The 23,892-nt window shown below is 39.2% G+C and overlaps 1 protein-coding gene across 1 annotated transcript in view; it reads right to left on the reverse strand.

Moving 5' to 3' along the window:
• Window positions 1-2,412: 2,412 nt before the first annotated feature.
• The window catches only part of LOC134576879 (uncharacterized), a 121,564-nt gene continuing 100,084 nt past the window's right edge, over window positions 2,413-23,892 (reverse strand). Inside the window, exon 4 of the mRNA XM_063435562.1 lies at window positions 2,413-2,799. Within this exon, the coding sequence (XP_063291632.1) occupies window positions 2,413-2,799 (387 nt within the window). The remainder of the gene's footprint in view (window positions 2,800-23,892) is intronic.

Consider the following 23,892-nt stretch of genomic DNA (forward strand, 5'->3'; position numbering starts at 1 on the left):
TTGTTTTATGTCGTTAAAACTTGCAAACATATCTTGTTTTAGTGAATTCAGTTGTTGCTCCAGCACTTGCTTAAGTTGTTCTTGTATGCTAATTGAAGCAGCTACTTGGGATTGTACAGTTGGCATTTCTAAATTTATATTAGAGGTGTTAATCGAGTCTGTCGTGCGTTCAATTGTCTGCTCTTGAACGTCCTTACTGGGGGTTGAGAAGAAGCCAGACAACCTCTTTTCTGTTTGTTGGACCAATTTAATTTCTTTCTCCTTTTCTGTAGGTTTTCTGGTCGTCATTTTTTTTTTCCCCTCTTCTTTTCCTTCCCGTTTTCTTGTACTCTTTTTCTAGCTGCTTCTTACCAGGAGGTTTCAACTAATTGGCCTTTCTTATTTGGCCAAAATATATGACTTTTGTTTTAAGTGATTGAGCTAATTAGGCAACTCAAATTCGCATACAATAATTTCTTCCAGAAAAAAAAAAAAAAGTAATTTCTCAAGCCAGTATTTTTGAGCAAATATATTGATATGCTATAGTGATGTGGCCTTATGTGCAGTATATACAGGATGTGCAGTTTTGCTGCAGTATTAATGTATTTTACTGCAGTAATAGTGTTGTAATATATTTAGAGGTACTCACAGTTTTGTATGACTGTTTGGAAAACAGATGAAAACATATATTTAAATATATATGTTTTTTTTTTTCCCCTTCCCCTCTTAATGCTCCTTTTTTTGTTTCTCCTCGTTTGTCTTATGGGGGTTCTGATGTTTCCTTGTGCGAAAAAAGTGAGTTTTCAGCGTTTTCCTCCCCTCTAGGAGACAGCTCAGTATATCGAGCACCAGATTATTTCTCCAGACTCCAGACTGGCCTTTGAAAGTCCTCGCTTTGCTTTCACCTCACTCGGTCATTCTCTGCCGCCGGCCAAACAGCGATCCCGGAGCGGCACGCTTAGCTCATCCCCGCGATCGCTCTCCACTTCCTCGTTCCGGACACGCCCACCTCTAGTACGTGCGGCGTCTTACGTCATCACGTACTTCCCCTCTGCTCCTCTTGATATTCCCATGGGGTACCAGCTTTTTTTCAACATACTGCTTCAGACTTGCCAACTCCCAAAAGTCTTTAATTTGATCTTTATAAAGATTCTGAGTCGAGAAAAATATCTCATTTATATCAGTTGGATTAGGGTTAGGGAGTGGGTTCAGTGAGAAAACATCTATTATCTCATTTGAACCAAAATCTTAGTTTGGAATCTGTGTTAAATAGGATGCCATCCCTCAGGATGTTCGTTCTGATTTACTTATAAGGTGGCTCTTTGGTTATGGTATTAAAACCTGGGTCCTAGGACCCTAAAATTATTATACGAAGAAAATGAAAAGAATTAACCTAGGGCCAAAATTTAGATATCACAAGGTAGAGTATAGAGAGATTGAGAAGACCAGGCATTTTATTAAGGGGTGCCCTCGAAGGCACAAGACTCAGGAATCTTTATTCTATATGCCTTACTCTGTCACTGTCTGTACATTTTCTAATACCTAGGCAACCTGTTCAAAACTGTTTGCAAACCCTCTCTTTATAACTTTTAACCAGTTAACTGCTGCCTGTCAGCAGTCCTTCACAGGTGAGCTACTAATTTGTGCTCCACTGTGGTAAAGCATAAGATAACTCAGTGCAGGCAGCCGTTGTTACACTAGAATATACTGCTAGGAATCTTGCAGAAAAAACGGAGCCAGGTCAGCAACCCCTTATTTTACACTTTACTGCTTGACAGCAACCTTTATTTATTATCAATACGCTGCTATGATCTAGGCAGCTTTTGTGATATTTAACTGGCTAATCGCCGTCTGTCAGAAATCTGTCTTAGCTGAACCATTATCTTGGATCTTTCTGAGGTTAAGCACCATAGAACATTATCAATTATTGTATGTGGAGCTAACCCATGTCGTTAGTTGTACTATCATGCAGGGATTTACTTATCCATAAATCTTTTAACTATTGATAGCACTGGTTTAGCAGTCCTCCTATCTCCCCCTTCTTGTTACAGCTATTAGTGATATATAATATAGTATCACTTCTATTACTTGGAAATACACCGATGTTATATTGTAGCAAAACAGTATTGCTTCAGCATTAGTGTTATGTATACACTTTTACAGCTTGTATAAGTAGTCAGAGTTTTACTCACTGTATAGTCTCAACCCACTCCTGTTGTTCATATGATTTTTCTTTAATATATTTTTATTTTAGATTTATTTATTAAAAGTTACTTTTTAAGCCTATAGTCTTCTCAGTAAATCATACACAGGTAGAATGGCATTTTTTTCTTTTTTTGTTTATTCTCTATGATATTCACCATTTAGGGGTTACCCGCTTTTTTGTGCCCTCTACCTTGTGATATCTAAATTTTGGCCCTAGGTTAATTATTTTCATTTTTTTCGTATAATGTCTTTGACATCATGTTTCATTACAATCACGCTTGAGCAGGTCAATGCCTCAATGTACGAGTTGTACTGATTCAAAGTCATATCACACTGTGCCAGTAGCTGTGACATGTCTTCAAGCTGCACATTCCGGTTATTAAGCAAATCCCAGACTGGTTTCAGTTTGTTTTTGGCTGCTTGTGGTTTCATTGCACAATCTCCTTGTTCTTCTGGCAACGGGTAAGTTACCCTAGTTTTTCTAATAGGTGGCTTTGGAAATCCAAATCTGCATACTCTGTTACCTTTCTTGCACGATTTTGAATGAGATCTGCTGTGCATTTGAAGTTCTGTCACATATCTGTAAAGTAAGGCAAGTTTGGCTTCATCAGGCAGCTGGCATGAGATGTTATGATTTCTGGGGAAATTGTGTGAAGAGTTCATGCCTCCACCAGTAGTCTACAACTGGAGTGGGAGGAGTAACTGTTATTATTTATATAGCACATTTAATTGCAACGTTGTTGCCCAAAGTGCTTCACAGTTACATTAAAACATACAGTTATAAAAACATTAGCAGGTGCAAAAGGCCCTGTCTATGACATCACTTGCTGCTGCAGCCTTGCACAGGTCAGAGTATTTTGGTGGTTGCCATCTTCAAATGGTCGTATTTTAAAAACTATAAATCCTACAGTGAAGAGCTTTATATTGTGAGAATCACAAGACCCAGACCTACATTTTGATGCATAGTATGTCTCTGCAATATTAACAATGAAGGCACAGTCGCAGTTTAGAAATTGCCCTTCAAATGTGAGCTTTGCAGAGTGGAGTTTCAATGAATGTCAATGGACTGCGTGAGTTGCAAACAAATGGTCATATTGTGAAAACTATCAGGACTATGGCTTAGCTGTGGACATTTTTAGTGGAAGCAGGGATAGCTGAACATGTTGATATAAGATTTGTGTAGGTGGGCCTGAAAATGAGGGAGTGGTAGCAGTTTAGAAATCATGTCCTGATTTTTCAGCTTTTGCCAGCTCCCACTCTAGCTTTGCCATTCATTCCTATGGGACAAATTTCACCACAAGAACGACGATATTCCGTGAACCATTCGGTGAAACGTTCCACAAAGTAATAGCAATCCGATCGGGAACAATCTGCACGTTTTGGTATATTTTTGTCTATGTAGTGTAAAAACTGTGGGAGGAGTTAGGGTGGCAAATTTGGCTATAATAAGAATAATAAGAACTAGAAAAGCTACAATTTCTGGGGAAATTGTGAAGTGTTCTTGCCTCCACCAGTAGTCTACAACTGGAGTGGGCGCAGTAACTGTTATCATTTATATAGCACATTTAATTGCATCTTTGTTGCACAGTTACATTAAACCATACATTTATAAAAACTCTAGCAGGTGTACAAAAGGCTTTGTCTATGACATCACTTGCTGCTGCAGCCTTGCACAGGTCAGAGTATTTTGGCGGTTGCCATCTTCAAACGGTCGTATTTTAAAAACTATAAATCCTACAGTGAAGAGCTTTATATTGTGAGAATCACAAGACCCAGACCTACATTTTGATGCATAGTATGTCTCTGAGATATTAACAATGAAGGCACAGTCGCAGTTTAGAAATTGCCCTTCAAATGTGAGCTTTGCAGAGTGGAGTTTCAATGAATGTCAATGGAAGGCGTGAGTTGCAAACAAATGGTCATATTGTGAAAACTATCAGGACTATGGCTTAGCCGTGGACATTTCTAGTGGCAGCAGGGATAGCTGAACGTTTTGATATAAGATTTGTGTAGGTGGGCCTGAAAATGAGGGAGTGGTGGCAGTTTAGAAATCATGTCCTGATTTTTCAGCTTTTGACAGCTCCCACTCTAGCTTTGCCATTCAATCCTATGGGACAAATTTCGCCAGAAGAACGACGATATTCCGTGAACCATTCGGCGAAACGTTCCACAAAGTAATAGCAATCCGATCGGGAACAATCTGCACGTTTTGGTATATTTTTGTCTATGTAGTGTAAAAACTGTGGGAGGAGTTAGGGTGGCAAATTTGGCTATAATAAGAATAATAAGAATAATAATAATAATATATATGTGAGATAACATTAAGTGGTCTTGCTATGCAAGAACACTTAACTAGAAAAGCTACAATTTCTGGGGAAATTGTGTGAAGTGTTCTTGCCTCCACCAGTAGTCTACAACTGGAGTGGGCGGAGTAACTGTTATCATTTATATAGCACCTTTAATTGCAACGTTGTTGCCCAAAGTGCTTCACAGTTACATTAAAACATACAGTTATAAAAACATTAGCAGGTGCAAAAGGCCCTGTCTATGACATCACTTGCTGCTGCAGCCTTGCACAGGTCAGAGTATTTTGGCGGTTGCCATCTTCAAATGGTCGTATTTTAAAAACTATAAATCCTACAGTGAAGAGCTTTATATTGTGAGAATCACAAGACCCAGACCTACATTTTGATGTATAGTATGTCTCTGAGATATTAACAATGAAGGTACACTCGCAGTTTAGAAATTGCCCTTCAAATGTGAGCTTTGCAGGGTGGAGTTTCAATGAATGTCAATGGACTGCGTGAGTTGCAAACAAATGGTCATATTGTGAAAACTATAAGGACTATGGCTTAGCTTTGGACATTTTTAGTGGCAGCAGGGATAGCTGAACGTTTTGATATAAGATTTGTGTAGATGGGCCTGAAAATGAGGGAGTGGTGGCAGTTTAGAAATCATGTCCTGATTTTTCAGCTTTTGCCAGCTCCCACTCTAGCTTTGCCATTCATTCCTATGGGACAAATTTTGCCACAAGAATGACGATATTCCGAGAAACATTCGGCGAAACGTTCCACAAAGTAATAGTAATCCGATCGGGAACAATCTGCACGTTTTGGTATATTTTTGTCTATGTAGTGTAAAAACTGTGGGAGGAGTTAGGGTGGTAAATTTGGCTATAATAAGAATAATAAGAATAATAATAATAATAATATATATGTGAGATAACATTAAGTGGTCTTGCTTTGCAAGAACACTTAACTAGAAAAGCTACAATTTCTGGGGAAATTGTGTGAAGTGTTCTTGCCTCCACCAGTAGTCTAAAACTGGAGTGGGCGGAGTAACTGTTATTAATTTATATAGCACATTTAATTGCAACGTTGTTGCACAGTTACATTAAAACATACAGTTATAAAAACATTAGCAGGTGCAAATGGCCCTGTCTATGACATCACTTGCTGCTGCAGCCTTGCACAGGTCAGAGTATTTTTGCGGTTGCCATCTTCAAACAGTCGTATTTTAAAAACTATAAATCCTACAGTGAAGAGCTTTATATTGTGAGAATCACAAGACCCAGACCTACATTTTGATGCATAGTATGTCTCTGAGATATTAACAATGAAGGCACAGTCGCAGTTTAGAAATTGCCCTTCAAATGTGAGCTTTGCAGAGTGGAGTTTCAATGAATGTCAATGGAAGGCGTGAGTTGCAAACAAATGGTCATATTGTGAAAACTATCAGGACTATGGCTTAGCCGTGGACATTTCTAGTGGCAGCAGGGATAGCTGAACGTTTTGATATAAGATTTGTGTAGGTGGGCCTGAAAATGAGGGAGTGGTGGCAGTTTAGAAATCATGTCCTGATTTTTCAGCTTTTGACAGCTCCCACTCTAGCTTTGCCATTCAATCCTATGGGACAAATTTCGCCAGAAGAACGACGATATTCCGTGAACCATTCGGCGAAACGTTCCACAAAGTAATAGCAATCCGATCGGGAACAATCTGCACGTTTTGGTATATTTTTGTCTATGTAGTGTAAAAACTGTGGGAGGAGTTAGGGTGGCAAATTTGGCTATAATAAGAATAATAAGAATAATAATAATAATATATATGTGAGATAACATTAAGTGGTCTTGCTATGCAAGAACACTTAACTAGAAAAGCTACAATTTCTGGGGAAATTGTGTGAAGTGTTCTTGCCTCCACCAGTAGTCTACAACTGGAGTGGGCGGAGTAACTGTTATCATTTATATAGCACCTTTAATTGCAACGTTGTTGCCCAAAGTGCTTCACAGTTACATTAAAACATACAGTTATAAAAACATTAGCAGGTGCAAAAGGCCCTGTCTATGACATCACTTGCTGCTGCAGCCTTGCACAGGTCAGAGTATTTTGGCGGTTGCCATCTTCAAATGGTCGTATTTTAAAAACTATAAATCCTACAGTGAAGAGCTTTATATTGTGAGAATCACAAGACCCAGACCTACATTTTGATGTATAGTATGTCTCTGAGATATTAACAATGAAGGTACACTCGCAGTTTAGAAATTGCCCTTCAAATGTGAGCTTTGCAGGGTGGAGTTTCAATGAATGTCAATGGACTGCGTGAGTTGCAAACAAATGGTCATATTGTGAAAACTATAAGGACTATGGCTTAGCTTTGGACATTTTTAGTGGCAGCAGGGATAGCTGAACGTTTTGATATAAGATTTGTGTAGATGGGCCTGAAAATGAGGGAGTGGTGGCAGTTTAGAAATCATGTCCTGATTTTTCAGCTTTTGCCAGCTCCCACTCTAGCTTTGCCATTCATTCCTATGGGACAAATTTTGCCACAAGAATGACGATATTCCGAGAAACATTCGGCGAAACGTTCCACAAAGTAATAGTAATCCGATCGGGAACAATCTGCACGTTTTGGTATATTTTTGTCTATGTAGTGTAAAAACTGTGGGAGGAGTTAGGGTGGCAAATTTGGCTATAATAATAATAATAAGAACTAGAAAAGCTACAATTTCTGGGGAAATTGTGTGAAGTGTTCTTGCCTCCATCAGTAGTCTACAACTAGAGTGGGCGGAGTAACTGTTAGTATTTATTCATATAGCACATTTAATTGCAATGTTGTTGCCCAAAGTGCTTCACAGTTACATTAAAACATACAGTTATAAAAAATTAGCAGGTGTAAAAGGCTTTGTCTATGACATCACTTGCTGCTGCAGCCTTGCACAGGTCAGAGTATTTTGGCGGTTGCCATCTTCAAACGGTCGTATTTTAAAAACTCTAATTCCTACAGTGAAGAGCTTTATATTGTGAGAATCACAAGACCCAGACCTACATTTTGATGTATAGTATGTCTCTGAGATATTAACAATGAAGGCACAGTCGCAGTTTAGAAATTGCCCTTCAAATGTGAGCTTTGCAGAGTGGAGTTTCAATGAATGTCAATGGAAGGCGTGAGTTGCAAACAAATGGTTATATTGTGAAAACTATCAGGATTATGGCTTAGCTGTGGACATTTCTAGTGGCAGCAGGGATAGCTGAACGTTTTGATATAAGATTTGTGTAGGTGGGCCTGAAAATGAGGGAGTGGTGGCAGTTTAGAAATCATGTCCTGATTTTTCAGCTTTTGCCAGCTCCCACTCTAGCTTTGCCATTCATTCCTATGGGACAAATTTCGCCACAAGAACGACGATATTCCGTGAACCATTCGGCGAAACGTTCCACAAAGTAATAGCAATCCGATCGGGAACAATCTGCATGTTTTGGTATATTTTTGTCTATGTAGTGTAAAAACTGTGGGAGGAGTTAGGGTGGTAAATTTGGCTATAATAAGAATAATAAGAATAATAATAATAATAATATATATGTGAGATAACATTAAGTGGTCTTGCTTTGCAAGAACACTTAACTAGAAAAGCTACAATTTCTGGGGAAATTGTGTGAAGTGTTCTTGCCTCCACCAGTAGTCTAAAACTGGAGTGGGCGGAGTAACTGTTATTTATTTATATAGCACATTTAATTGCAACGTTGTTGCACAGTTACATTAAAACATACAGTTATAAAAACATTAGCAGGTGCAAATGGCCCTGTCTATGACATCACTTGCTGCTGCAGCCTTGCACAGGTCAGAGTATTTTTGCGGTTGCCATCTTCAAACGGTCGTATTTTAAAAACTATAAATCCTACAGTGAAGAGCTTTATATTGTGAGAATCACAAGACCCAGATCTACATTTTGATGTATAGTATGTCTCTGCGATATTAACAAGGAAGGCACAGTCGCAGTTTAGAAATTGCCCTTCAAATGTGAGCTTTGCAGAGTGGCGTTTCAATGAATGTCAATGGACTGCGTGAGTTGCAAACAAATGGTCATGTTGCGAAAACAATCAGGACTATGGCTTAGCCGTGGACATTTTTAGTGGCAGCAGGGATAGCTGAACGTTTTGATATAAGATTTGTGTAGGTGGGCTTGAAAATGAGGGAGTAGTGGCAGTTTAGAAATCATGTCCTGATTTTTCAGCTTTTGCCAGCTCCCACTCTAGCTTTGCCATTCATTCCTATGGGACAAATTTCGCCACAAGAACGACGATATTCCGAGAACCATTCAGCGAAATGTTCCACAAAGTAATAGCAACGCGATCGGGAACAATCTGCACGTTTTGGTAAATTTTTGTCTATGTAGTGTAAAAACTGTGGGAGGAGTTAGGGTGGCAAATTTGGCTATAATAAGAATAATAATAACTAGAAAAGCTAAAATTTCTGGGGAAATTGTGTGAAGTGTTCTTGCCTCCACCAGTAGTATACAACTGGAGTGGGCGGAGTAACTGTTATTTATTTATATAGCACATTTAATTGCAACGTTGTTGCACAGTTACATTAAAACATACAGTTATAAAAACATTAGCAGGTGCAAATGGCCCTGTCTATGACATCACTTGCTGCTGCAGCCTTGCACAGGTCAGAGTATTTTGGCGGTTGCCATCTTCAAACGGTCGTATTTTAAAAACTATAAATCCTACAGTGAAGAGCTTTATATTGTGAGAATCACAAGACCCAGACCTACATAGCTTTGCCATTCATTCCTATGGGACAAATTTCGCCAGAAGAACGACGATATTCCGTGAACCATTCGGCGAAACGTTCCACAAAGTAATAGCAATCCGATCGGGAACAATCTGCACGTTTTGGTTTATTTTTGTCTATGTAGTGTAAAAACTGTGGGAGGAGTTAGGGTGGCAAATTTGGCTATAATAAGAATAATAAGAATAATAATAATAATATATATGTGAGATAACATTAAGTGGTCTTGCTATGCAAGAACACTTAACTAGAAAAGCTACAATTTCTGAGGAAATTGTGTGAAGTGTTCTTGCCTCCACCAGAGGTCTACAACTGGAGTGGGCGGAGTAACTGTTATCATTTATATAGCACATTTAATTGCAATGTTGTTGCACAGTTACATTAAACCATACATTTATAAAAACATTAGCAGGTGTAGAAAAGGCTTTCTCTATGACATCACTTGCTGCTGCAGCCTGGCACAAGTCAGAGTATTTTGGCGGTTGCCATCTTCAAACGGTCGTATTTTAAAAACTATAATTCCTACAGTGAAGAGCTTTATATTGTGAGAATCACAAGACCCAGACCTACATTTTGATATATAGTATGTCTCTGAGATATTAACAATGAAGGCACAGTCGCAGTTTAGAAATTGCCCTTCAAATGTGAGCTTTGCAGAGTGGAGTTTCAATGAATGTCAATGAACTGCATGAGTTGCAAACAAATGGTCATATTGTGAAAACGATCACGACTATGGCTTGGCTGTGGACATTTTTAGTGGCAGCAGGGATAGCTGAACGTTTTGATATTAGATTTGTGTAGGTGGGCCTGAAAATGAGGGAGTGGTGGCCGTTTAGAAATCATGTCCTGATTTTTCAGCTTTTGCCAGCTCCCACTCTAGCTTTGCCATTCATTCCTATGGGACAAATTTCGCCTCAAGAATGACAATATTCCGTGAACCATTCGGTGAAACGTTCCACAAAGTAATAGCAATCCAATCGGGAACAATCTGCACGTTTTGGTATATTTTTGTCTATGTAGTGTAAAAACTGTGGGAGGAGTTAGGGTGGCAAATTTGGCTATAATAAGAATAATAAGAACTAGAAAAGCTACAATTTCTGGGGAAATTGGGTGAAGTGTTCTTGCCTCCACCAGTAGTCTACAACTGGAGTGGGCGGAGTAACTGTTATCATTTATATAGCACATTTAATTGCAACGTTGTTGCCCAAAGTGCTTCACAGTTACATTAAAACATACAGTTATACAAACCATTAGCAGGTGCAAAAGGCACTGTCTATGACATCACTTGCTGCTGCAGCCTTGCACAGGTCAGAGTATTGTTGCGGTTGCCATCTTCAAACGGTCGTATTTTAAAAACTATAAATCCTACAGTGAAGAGCTTTATATTGTGAGAATCACAAGACCCAGACCTACATTTTGATGTATAGTATGTCTCTGAGATATTAACAATGAAGGCACAGTCGCAGTTTCGAAATTGCCCTTCAAATGTGAGCTTTGCAGAGTGGAGTTTCAATGAATGTCAATGGACTGCATGAGTTGCAAACAAATGGTCATATTGTGAAAACGATCAGGACTATGGCTTGGCTGTGGACATTTTTAGTGGCAGCAGGGATAGCTGAACGTTTTGATATTAGATTTGTGTAGGTGGGCCTGAAAATGAGGGAGTGGTGGCCGTTTAGAAATCATGTCCTGATTTTTCAGCTTTTGCCAGCTCCCACTCTAGCTTTGCCATTCATTCCTACGGGACAAATTTCGCCTCAAGAACGACAATATTCCGTGAACCATTCGGTGAAACGTTCCACAAAGTAACAGCAATCCGATCGGGAACAATCTGCACGTTTTGGTATATTTTTGTCTATGTAGTGTAAAAACTGTGGGAGGAGTTAGGGTGGCAAATTTGGCTATAATAAGAATAATAAGAACTAGAAAAGCTACAATTTCTGGGGAAATTGTGTGAAGTGTTCTTGCCTCCACCAGTAGTCTACAACTGGAGTGGGCGGAGTAACTGTTATCATTTATATAGCACATTTAATTGCAACGTTGTTGCCCAAAGTGCTTCACAGTTACATTAAAACATACAGTTATACAAACCATTAGCAGGTGCAAAAGGCCCTGTCTATGACATCACTTGCTGCTGCAGCCTTGCACAGGTCAGAGTATTTTTGCGGTTGCCATCTTCAAACGGTCGTATTTTAAAAACTATAAATCCTACAGTGAAGAGCTTTATATTGTGAGAATCACAAGACCCAGACCTACATTTTGATGCATAGTATGTCTCTGCAATATTAACAATGAAGGCACAGTCGCAGTTTAGAAATTGCCCTTCAAATGTGAGCTTTGCAGAGTGGAGTTTCAATGAATGTCAATGGACTGTGTGAGTTGCAAACAAATGGTCATATTGTGAAAACTATCAGGACTATGGCTTAGCTGTGGACATTTTTAGTGGAAGCAGGGATAGCTGAACATGTTGATATAAGATTTGTGTAGGTGGGCCTGAAAATGAGGGAGTGGTAGCAGTTTAGAAATCATGTCCTGATTTTTCAGCTTTTGCCAGCTCCCACTCTAGCTTTGCCATTCATTCCTATGGGACAAATTTCACCACAAGAACGACGATATTCCGTGAACCATTCGGTGAAACGTTCCACAAAGTAATAGCAATCCGATCGGGAACAATCTGCACGTTTTGGTATATTTTTGTCTATGTAGTGTAAAAACTGTGGGAGGAGTTAGGGTGGCAAATTTGGCTATAATAAGAATAATAAGAACTAGAAAAGCTACAATTTCTGGGGAAATTGTGAAGTGTTCTTGCCTCCACCAGTAGTCTACAACTGGAGTGGGCGCAGTAACTGTTATCATTTATATAGCACATTTAATTGCATCTTTGTTGCACAGTTACATTAAACCATACATTTATAAAAACTCTAGCAGGTGTACAAAAGGCTTTGTCTATGACATCACTTGCTGCTGCAGCCTTGCACAGGTCAGAGTATTTTGGCGGTTGCCATCTTCAAACGGTCGTATTTTAAAAACTATAAATCCTACAGTGAAGAGCTTTATATTGTGAGAATCACAAGACCCAGACCTACATTTTGATGCATAGTATGTCTCTGAGATATTAACAATGAAGGCACAGTCGCAGTTTAGAAATTGCCCTTCAAATGTGAGCTTTGCAGAGTGGAGTTTCAATGAATGTCAATGGAAGGCGTGAGTTGCAAACAAATGGTCATATTGTGAAAACTATCAGGACTATGGCTTAGCCGTGGACATTTCTAGTGGCAGCAGGGATAGCTGAACGTTTTGATATAAGATTTGTGTAGGTGGGCCTGAAAATGAGGGAGTGGTGGCAGTTTAGAAATCATGTCCTGATTTTTCAGCTTTTGACAGCTCCCACTCTAGCTTTGCCATTCAATCCTATGGGACAAATTTCGCCAGAAGAACGACGATATTCCGTGAACCATTCGGCGAAACGTTCCACAAAGTAATAGCAATCCGATCGGGAACAATCTGCACGTTTTGGTATATTTTTGTCTATGTAGTGTAAAAACTGTGGGAGGAGTTAGGGTGGCAAATTTGGCTATAATAAGAATAATAAGAATAATAATAATAATATATATGTGAGATAACATTAAGTGGTCTTGCTATGCAAGAACACTTAACTAGAAAAGCTACAATTTCTGGGGAAATTGTGTGAAGTGTTCTTGCCTCCACCAGTAGTCTACAACTGGAGTGGGCGGAGTAACTGTTATCATTTATATAGCACCTTTAATTGCAACGTTGTTGCCCAAAGTGCTTCACAGTTACATTAAAACATACAGTTATAAAAACATTAGCAGGTGCAAAAGGCCCTGCCTATGACATCACTTGCTGCTGCAGCCTTGCACAGGTCAGAGTATTTTGGCGGTTGCCATCTTCAAATGGTCGTATTTTAAAAACTATAAATCCTACAGTGAAGAGCTTTATATTGTGAGAATCACAAGACCCAGACCTACATTTTGATGTATAGTATGTCTCTGAGATATTAACAATGAAGGTACACTCGCAGTTTAGAAATTGCCCTTCAAATGTGAGCTTTGCAGGGTGGAGTTTCAATGAATGTCAATGGACTGCGTGAGTTGCAAACAAATGGTCATATTGTGAAAACTATAAGGACTATGGCTTAGCTTTGGACATTTTTAGTGGCAGCAGGGATAGCTGAACGTTTTGATATAAGATTTGTGTAGATGGGCCTGAAAATGAGGGAGTGGTGGCAGTTTAGAAATCATGTCCTGATTTTTCAGCTTTTGCCAGCTCCCACTCTAGCTTTGCCATTCATTCCTATGGGACAAATTTTGCCACAAGAATGACGATATTCCGAGAAACATTCGGCGAAACGTTCCACAAAGTAATAGTAATCCGATCGGGAACAATCTGCACGTTTTGGTATATTTTTGTCTATGTAGTGTAAAAACTGTGGGAGGAGTTAGGGTGGCAAATTTGGCTATAATAATAATAATAAGAACTAGAAAAGCTACAATTTCTGGGGAAATTGTGTGAAGTGTTCTTGCCTCCATCAGTAGTCTACAACTAGAGTGGGCGGAGTAACTGTTAGTATTTATTCATATAGCACATTTAATTGCAATGTTGTTGCCCAAAGTGCTTCACAGTTACATTAAAACATACAGTTATAAAAAATTAGCAGGTGTAAAAGGCTTTGTCTATGACATCACTTGCTGCTGCAGCCTTGCACAGGTCAGAGTATTTTGGCGGTTGCCATCTTCAAACGGTCGTATTTTAAAAACTCTAATTCCTACAGTGAAGAGCTTTATATTGTGAGAATCACAAGACCCAGACCTACATTTTGATGTATAGTATGTCTCTGAGATATTAACAATGAAGGCACAGTCGCAGTTTAGAAATTGCCCTTCAAATGTGAGCTTTGCAGAGTGGAGTTTCAATGAATGTCAATGGAAGGCGTGAGTTGCAAACAAATGGTTATATTGTGAAAACTATCAGGATTATGGCTTAGCTGTGGACATTTCTAGTGGCAGCAGGGATAGCTGAACGTTTTGATATAAGATTTGTGTAGGTGGGCCTGAAAATGAGGGAGTGGTGGCAGTTTAGAAATCATGTCCTGATTTTTCAGCTTTTGCCAGCTCCCACTCTAGCTTTGCCATTCATTCCTATGGGACAAATTTCGCCACAAGAACGACGATATTCCGTGAACCATTCGGCGAAACGTTCCACAAAGTAATAGCAATCCGATCGGGAACAATCTGCATGTTTTGGTATATTTTTGTCTATGTAGTGTAAAAACTGTGGGAGGAGTTAGGGTGGTAAATTTGGCTATAATAAGAATAATAAGAATAATAATAATAATAATATATATGTGAGATAACATTAAGTGGTCTTGCTTTGCAAGAACACTTAACTAGAAAAGCTACAATTTCTGGGGAAATTGTGTGAAGTGTTCTTGCCTCCACCAGTAGTCTAAAACTGGAGTGGGCGGAGTAACTGTTATTAATTTATATAGCACATTTAATTGCAACGTTGTTGCACAGTTACATTAAAACATACAGTTATAAAAACATTAGCAGGTGCAAATGGCCCTGTCTATGACATCACTTGCTGCTGCAGCCTTGCACAGGTCAGAGTATTTTTGCGGTTGCCATCTTCAAACAGTCGTATTTTAAAAACTATAAATCCTACAGTGAAGAGCTTTATATTGTGAGAATCACAAGACCCAGACCTACATTTTGATGCATAGTATGTCTCTGAGATATTAACAATGAAGGCACAGTCGCAGTTTAGAAATTGCCCTTCAAATGTGAGCTTTGCAGAGTGGAGTTTCAATGAATGTCAATGGAAGGCGTGAGTTGCAAACAAATGGTCATATTGTGAAAACTATCAGGACTATGGCTTAGCCGTGGACATTTCTAGTGGCAGCAGGGATAGCTGAACGTTTTGATATAAGATTTGTGTAGGTGGGCCTGAAAATGAGGGAGTGGTGGCAGTTTAGAAATCATGTCCTGATTTTTCAGCTTTTGACAGCTCCCACTCTAGCTTTGCCATTCAATCCTATGGGACAAATTTCGCCAGAAGAACGACGATATTCCGTGAACCATTCGGCGAAACGTTCCACAAAGTAATAGCAATCCGATCGGGAACAATCTGCACGTTTTGGTATATTTTTGTCTATGTAGTGTAAAAACTGTGGGAGGAGTTAGGGTGGCAAATTTGGCTATAATAAGAATAATAAGAATAATAATAATAATATATATGTGAGATAACATTAAGTGGTCTTGCTATGCAAGAACACTTAACTAGAAAAGCTACAATTTCTGGGGAAATTGTGTGAAGTGTTCTTGCCTCCACCAGTAGTCTACAACTGGAGTGGGCGGAGTAACTGTTATCATTTATATAGCACCTTTAATTGCAACGTTGTTGCCCAAAGTGCTTCACAGTTACATTAAAACATACAGTTATAAAAACATTAGCAGGTGCAAAAGGCCCTGTCTATGACATCACTTGCTGCTGCAGCCTTGCACAGGTCAGAGTATTTTGGCGGTTGCCATCTTCAAATGGTCGTATTTTAAAAACTATAAATCCTACAGTGAAGAGCTTTATATTGTGAGAATCACAAGACCCAGACCTACATTTTGATGTATAGTATGTCTCTGAGATATTAACAATGAAGGTACACTCGCAGTTTAGAAATTGCCCTTCAAATGTGAGCTTTGCAGGGTGGAGTTTCAATGAATGTCAATGGACTGCGTGAGTTGCAAACAAATGGTCATATTGTGAAAACTATAAGGACTATGGCTTAGCTTTGGACATTTTTAGTGGCAGCAGGGATAGCTGAACGTTTTGATATAAGATTTGTGTAGATGGGCCTGAAAATGAGGGAGTGGTGGCAGTTTAGAAATCATGTCCTGATTTTTCAGCTTTTGCCAGCTCCCACTCTAGCTTTGCCATTCATTCCTATGGGACAAATTTTGCCACAAGAATGACGATATTCCGAGAAACATTCGGCGAAACGTTCCACAAAGTAATAGTAATCCGATCGGGAACAATCTGCACGTTTTGGTATATTTTTGTCTATGTAGTGTAAAAACTGTGGGAGGAGTTAGGGTGGCAAATTTGGCTATAATAATAATAATAAGAACTAGAAAAGCTACAATTTCTGGGGAAATTGTGTGAAGTGTTCTTGCCTCCATCAGTAGTCTACAACTAGAGTGGGCGGAGTAACTGTTAGTATTTATTCATATAGCACATTTAATTGCAATGTTGTTGCCCAAAGTGCTTCACAGTTACATTAAAACATACAGTTATAAAAAATTAGCAGGTGTAAAAGGCTTTGTCTATGACATCACTTGCTGCTGCAGCCTTGCACAGGTCAGAGTATTTTGGCGGTTGCCATCTTCAAACGGTCGTATTTTAAAAACTCTAATTCCTACAGTGAAGAGCTTTATATTGTGAGAATCACAAGACCCAGACCTACATTTTGATGTATAGTATGTCTCTGAGATATTAACAATGAAGGCACAGTCGCAGTTTAGAAATTGCCCTTCAAATGTGAGCTTTGCAGAGTGGAGTTTCAATGAATGTCAATGGAAGGCGTGAGTTGCAAACAAATGGTTATATTGTGAAAACTATCAGGATTATGGCTTAGCTGTGGACATTTCTAGTGGCAGCAGGGATAGCTGAACGTTTTGATATAAGATTTGTGTAGGTGGGCCTGAAAATGAGGGAGTGGTGGCAGTTTAGAAATCATGTCCTGATTTTTCAGCTTTTGCCAGCTCCCACTCTAGCTTTGCCATTCATTCCTATGGGACAAATTTCGCCACAAGAACGACGATATTCCGTGAACCATTCGGCGAAACGTTCCACAAAGTAATAGCAATCCGATCGGGAACAATCTGCATGTTTTGGTATATTTTTGTCTATGTAGTGTAAAAACTGTGGGAGGAGTTAGGGTGGTAAATTTGGCTATAATAAGAATAATAAGAATAATAATAATAATAATATATATGTGAGATAACATTAAGTGGTCTTGCTTTGCAAGAACACTTAACTAGAAAAGCTACAATTTCTGGGGAAATTGTGTGAAGTGTTCTTGCCTCCACCAGTAGTCTAAAACTGGAGTGGGCGGAGTAACTGTTATTTATTTATATAGCACATTTAATTGCAACGTTGTTGCACAGTTACATTAAAACATACAGTTATAAAAACATTAGCAGGTGCAAATGGCCCTGTCTATGACATCACTTGCTGCTGCAGCCTTGCACAGGTCAGAGTATTTTTGCGGTTGCCATCTTCAAACGGTCGTATTTTAAAAACTATAAATCCTACAGTGAAGAGCTTTATATTGTGAGAATCACAAGACCCAGATCTACATTTTGATGTATAGTATGTCTCTGCGATATTAACAAGGAAGGCACAGTCGCAGTTTAGAAATTGCCCTTCAAATGTGAGCTTTGCAGAGTGGCGTTTCAATGAATGTCAATGGACTGCGTGAGTTGCAAACAAATGGTCATGTTGCGAAAACAATCAGGACTATGGCTTAGCCGTGGACATTTTTAGTGGCAGCAGGGATAGCTGAACGTTTTGATATAAGATTTGTGTAGGTGGGCTTGAAAATGAGGGAGTAGTGGCAGTTTAGAAATCATGTCCTGATTTTTCAGCTTTTGCCAGCTCCCACTCTAGCTTTGCCATTCATTCCTATGGGACAAATTTCGCCACAAGAACGACGATATTCCGAGAACCATTCAGCGAAATGTTCCACAAAGTAATAGCAACGCGATCGGGAACAATCTGCACGTTTTGGTAAATTTTTGTCTATGTAGTGTAAAAACTGTGGGAGGAGTTAGGGTGGCAAATTTGGCTATAATAAGAATAATAATAACTAGAAAAGCTAAAATTTCTGGGGAAATTGTGTGAAGTGTTCTTGCCTCCACCAGTAGTATACAACTGGAGTGGGCGGAGTAACTGTTATTTATTTATATAGCACATTTAATTGCAACGTTGTTGCACAGTTACATTAAAACATACAGTTATAAAAACATTAGCAGGTGCAAATGGCCCTGTCTATGACATCACTTGCTGCTGCAGCCTTGCACAGGTCAGAGTATTTTGGCGGTTGCCATCTTCAAACGGTCGTATTTTAAAAACTATAAATCCTACAGTGAAGAGCTTTATATTGTGAGAATCACAAGACCCAGACCTACATAGCTTTGCCATTCATTCCTATGGGACAAATTTCGCCAGAAGAACGACGATATTCCGTGAACCATTCGGCGAAACGTTCCACAAAGTAATAGCAATCCGATCGGGAACAATCTGCACGTTTTGGTTTATTTTTGTCTATGTAGTGTAAAAACTGTGGGAGGAGTTAGGGTGGCAAATTTGGCTATAATAAGAATAATAAGAATAATAATAATAATATATATGTGAGATAACATTAAGTGGTCTTGCTATGCAAGAACACTTAACTAGAAAAGCTACAATTTCTGAGGAAATTGTGTGAAGTGTTCTTGCCTCCACCAGAGGTCTACAACTGGAGTGGGCGGAGTAACTGTTATCATTTATATAGCACATTTAATTGCAATGTTGTTGCACAGTTACATTAAACCATACATTTATAAAAACATTAGCAGGTGTAGAAAAGGCTTTCTCTATGACATCACTTGCTGCTGCAGCCTGGCACAAGTCAGAGTATTTTGGCGGTTGCCATCTTCAAACGGTCGTATTTTAAAAACTATAATTCCTACAGTGAAGAGCTTTATATTGTGAGAATCACAAGACCCAGACCTACATTTTGATATATAGTATGTCTCTGAGATATTAACAATGAAGGCACAGTCGCAGTTTAGAAATTGCCCTTCAAATGTGAGCTTTGCAGAGTGGAGTTTCAATGAATGTCAATGAACTGCATGAGTTGCAAACAAATGGTCATATTGTGAAAACGATCACGACTATGGCTTGGCTGTGGACATTTTTAGTGGCAGCAGGGATAGCTGAACGTTTTGATATTAGATTTGTGTAGGTGGGCCTGAAAATGAGGGAGTGGTGGCCGTTTAGAAATCATGTCCTGATTTTTCAGCTTTTGCCAGCTCCCACTCTAGCTTTGCCATTCATTCCTATGGGACAAATTTCGCCTCAAGAATGACAATATTCCGTGAACCATTCGGTGAAACGTTCCACAAAGTAATAGCAATCCAATCGGGAACAATCTGCACGTTTTGGTATATTTTTGTCTATGTAGTGTAAAAACTGTGGGAGGAGTTAGGGTGGCAAATTTGGCTATAATAAGAATAATAAGAACTAGAAAAGCTACAATTTCTGGGGAAATTGGGTGAAGTGTTCTTGCCTCCACCAGTAGTCTACAACTGGAGTGGGCGGAGTAACTGTTATCATTTATATAGCACATTTAATTGCAACGTTGTTGCCCAAAGTGCTTCACAGTTACATTAAAACATACAGTTATACAAACCATTAGCAGGTGCAAAAGGCACTGTCTATGACATCACTTGCTGCTGCAGCCTTGCACAGGTCAGAGTATTGTTGCGGTTGCCATCTTCAAACGGTCGTATTTTAAAAACTATAAATCCTACAGTGAAGAGCTTTATATTGTGAGAATCACAAGACCCAGACCTACATTTTGATGTATAGTATGTCTCTGAGATATTAACAATGAAGGCACAGTCGCAGTTTCGAAATTGCCCTTCAAATGTGAGCTTTGCAGAGTGGAGTTTCAATGAATGTCAATGGACTGCATGAGTTGCAAACAAATGGTCATATTGTGAAAACGATCAGGACTATGGCTTGGCTGTGGACATTTTTAGTGGCAGCAGGGATAGCTGAACGTTTTGATATTAGATTTGTGTAGGTGGGCCTGAAAATGAGGGAGTGGTGGCCGTTTAGAAATCATGTCCTGATTTTTCAGCTTTTGCCAGCTCCCACTCTAGCTTTGCCATTCATTCCTACGGGACAAATTTCGCCTCAAGAACGACAATATTCCGTGAACCATTCGGTGAAACGTTCCACAAAGTAACAGCAATCCGATCGGGAACAATCTGCACGTTTTGGTATATTTTTGTCTATGTAGTGTAAAAACTGTGGGAGGAGTTAGGGTGGCAAATTTGGCTATAATAAGAATAATAAGAACTAGAAAAGCTACAATTTCTGGGGAAATTGTGTGAAGTGTTCTTGCCTCCACCAGTAGTCTACAACTGGAGTGGGCGGAGTAACTGTTATCATTTATATAGCACATTTAATTGCAACGTTGTTGCCCAAAGTGCTTCACAGTTACATTAAAACATACAGTTATACAAACCATTAGCAGGTGCAAAAGGCCCTGTCTATGACATCACTTGCTGCTGCAGCCTTGCACAGGTCAGAGTATTTTTGCGGTTGCCATCTTCAAACGGTCGTATTTTAAAAACTATAAATCCTACAGTGAAGAGCTTTATATTGTGAGAATCACAAGACCCAGACCTACATTTTGATGCATAGTATGTCTCTGCAATATTAACAATGAAGGCACAGTCGCAGTTTAGAAATTGCCCTTCAAATGTGAGCTTTGCAGAGTGGAGTTTCAATGAATGTCAATGGACTGTGTGAGTTGCAAACAAATGGTCATATTGTGAAAACTATCAGGACTATGGCTTAGCTGTGGACATTTTTAGTGGAAGCAGGGATAGCTGAACATGTTGATATAAGATTTGTGTAGGTGGGCCTGAAAATGAGGGAGTGGTAGCAGTTTAGAAATCATGTCCTGATTTTTCAGCTTTTGCCAGCTCCCACTCTAGCTTTGCCATTCATTCCTATGGGACAAATTTCACCACAAGAACGACGATATTCCGTGAACCATTCGGTGAAACGTTCCACAAAGTAATAGCAATCCGATCGGGAACAATCTGCACGTTTTGGTATATTTTTGTCTATGTAGTGTAAAAACTGTGGGAGGAGTTAGGGTGGCAAATTTGGCTATAATAAGAATAATAAGAACTAGAAAAGCTACAATTTCTGGGGAAATTGTGAAGTGTTCTTGCCTCCACCAGTAGTCTACAACTGGAGTGGGCGCAGTAACTGTTATCATTTATATAGCACATTTAATTGCATCTTTGTTGCACAGTTACATTAAACCATACATTTATAAAAACTCTAGCAGGTGTACAAAAGGCTTTGTCTATGACATCACTTGCTGCTGCAGCCTTGCACAGGTCAGAGTATTTTGGCGGTTGCCATCTTCAAACGGTCGTATTTTAAAAACTATAAATCCTACAGTGAAGAGCTTTATATTGTGAGAATCACAAGACCCAGACCTACATTTTGATGCATAGTATGTCTCTGAGATATTAACAATGAAGGCACAGTCGCAGTTTAGAAATTGCCCTTCAAATGTGAGCTTTGCAGAGTGGAGTTTCAATGAATGTCAATGGAAGGCGTGAGTTGCAAACAAATGGTCATATTGTGAAAACTATCAGGACTATGGCTTAGCCGTGGACATTTCTAGTGGCAGCAGGGATAGCTGAACGTTTTGATATAAGATTTGTGTAGGTGGGCCTGAAAATGAGGGAGTGGTGGCAGTTTAGAAATCATGTCCTGATTTTTCAGCTTTTGACAGCTCCCACTCTAGCTTTGCCATTCAATCCTATGGGACAAATTTCGCCAGAAGAACGACGATATTCCGTGAACCATTCGGCGAAACGTTCCACAAAGTAATAGCAATCCGATCGGGAACAATCTGCACGTTTTGGTATATTTTTGTCTATGTAGTGTAAAAACTGTGGGAGGAGTTAGGGTGGCAAATTTGGCTATAATAAGAATAATAAGAATAATAATAATAATATATATGTGAGATAACATTAAGTGGTCTTGCTATGCAAGAACACTTAACTAGAAAAGCTACAATTTCTGGGGAAATTGTGTGAAGTGTTCTTGCCTCCACCAGTAGTCTACAACTGGAGTGGGCGGAGTAACTGTTATCATTTATATAGCACCTTTAATTGCAACGTTGTTGCCCAAAGTGCTTCACAGTTACATTAAAACATACAGTTATAAAAACATTAGCAGGTGCAAAAGGCCCTGCCTATGACATCACTTGCTGCTGCAGCCTTGCACAGGTCAGAGTATTTTGGCGGTTGCCATCTTCAAATGGTCGTATTTTAAAAACTATAAATCCTACAGTGAAGAGCTTTATATTGTGAGAATCACAAGACCCAGACCTACATTTTGATGTATAGTATGTCTCTGAGATATTAACAATGAAGGTACACTCGCAGTTTAGAAATTGCCCTTCAAATGTGAGCTTTGCAGGGTGGAGTTTCAATGAATGTCAATGGACTGCGTGAGTTGCAAACAAATGGTCATATTGTGAAAACTATAAGGACTATGGCTTAGCTTTGGACATTTTTAGTGGCAGCAGGGATAGCTGAACGTTTTGATATAAGATTTGTGTAGATGGGCCTGAAAATGAGGGAGTGGTGGCAGTTTAGAAATCATGTCCTGATTTTTCAGCTTTTGCCAGCTCCCACTCTAGCTTTGCCATTCATTCCTATGGGACAAATTTTGCCACAAGAATGACGATATTCCGAGAAACATTCGGCGAAACGTTCCACAAAGTAATAGTAATCCGATCGGGAACAATCTGCACGTTTTGGTATATTTTTGTCTATGTAGTGTAAAAACTGTGGGAGGAGTTAGGGTGGCAAATTTGGCTATAATAATAATAATAAGAACTAGAAAAGCTACAATTTCTGGGGAAATTGTGTGAAGTGTTCTTGCCTCCATCAGTAGTCTACAACTAGAGTGGGCGGAGTAACTGTTAGTATTTATTCATATAGCACATTTAATTGCAATGTTGTTGCCCAAAGTGCTTCACAGTTACATTAAAACATACAGTTATAAAAAATTAGCAGGTGTAAAAGGCTTTGTCTATGACATCACTTGCTGCTGCAGCCTTGCACAGGTCAGAGTATTTTGGCGGTTGCCATCTTCAAACGGTCGTATTTTAAAAACTCTAATTCCTACAGTGAAGAGCTTTATATTGTGAGAATCACAAGACCCAGACCTACATTTTGATGTATAGTATGTCTCTGAGATATTAACAATGAAGGCACAGTCGCAGTTTAGAAATTGCCCTTCAAATGTGAGCTTTGCAGAGTGGAGTTTCAATGAATGTCAATGGAAGGCGTGAGTTGCAAACAAATGGTTATATTGTGAAAACTATCAGGATTATGGCTTAGCTGTGGACATTTCTAGTGGCAGCAGGGATAGCTGAACGTTTTGATATAAGATTTGTGTAGGTGGGCCTGAAAATGAGGGAGTGGTGGCAGTTTAGAAATCATGTCCTGATTTTTCAGCTTTTGCCAGCTCCCACTCTAGCTTTGCCATTCATTCCTATGGGACAAATTTCGCCACAAGAACGACGATATTCCGTGAACCATTCGGCGAAACGTTCCACAAAGTAATAGCAATCCGATCGGAAACAATCTGCATGTTTTGGTATATTTTTGTCTATGTAGTGTAAAAACTGTGGGAGGAGTTAGGGTGGTAAATTTGGCTATAATAAGAATAATAAGAATAATAATAATAATATATATGTGAGATAACATTAAGTGGTCTTGCTTTGCAAGAACACTTAACTAGAAAAGCTAC

This window comes from Pelobates fuscus, chromosome 11 (assembly GCF_036172605.1).
Source record: "Pelobates fuscus isolate aPelFus1 chromosome 11, aPelFus1.pri, whole genome shotgun sequence".
Taxonomy (NCBI): Eukaryota; Metazoa; Chordata; class Amphibia; order Anura; family Pelobatidae; genus Pelobates; species Pelobates fuscus.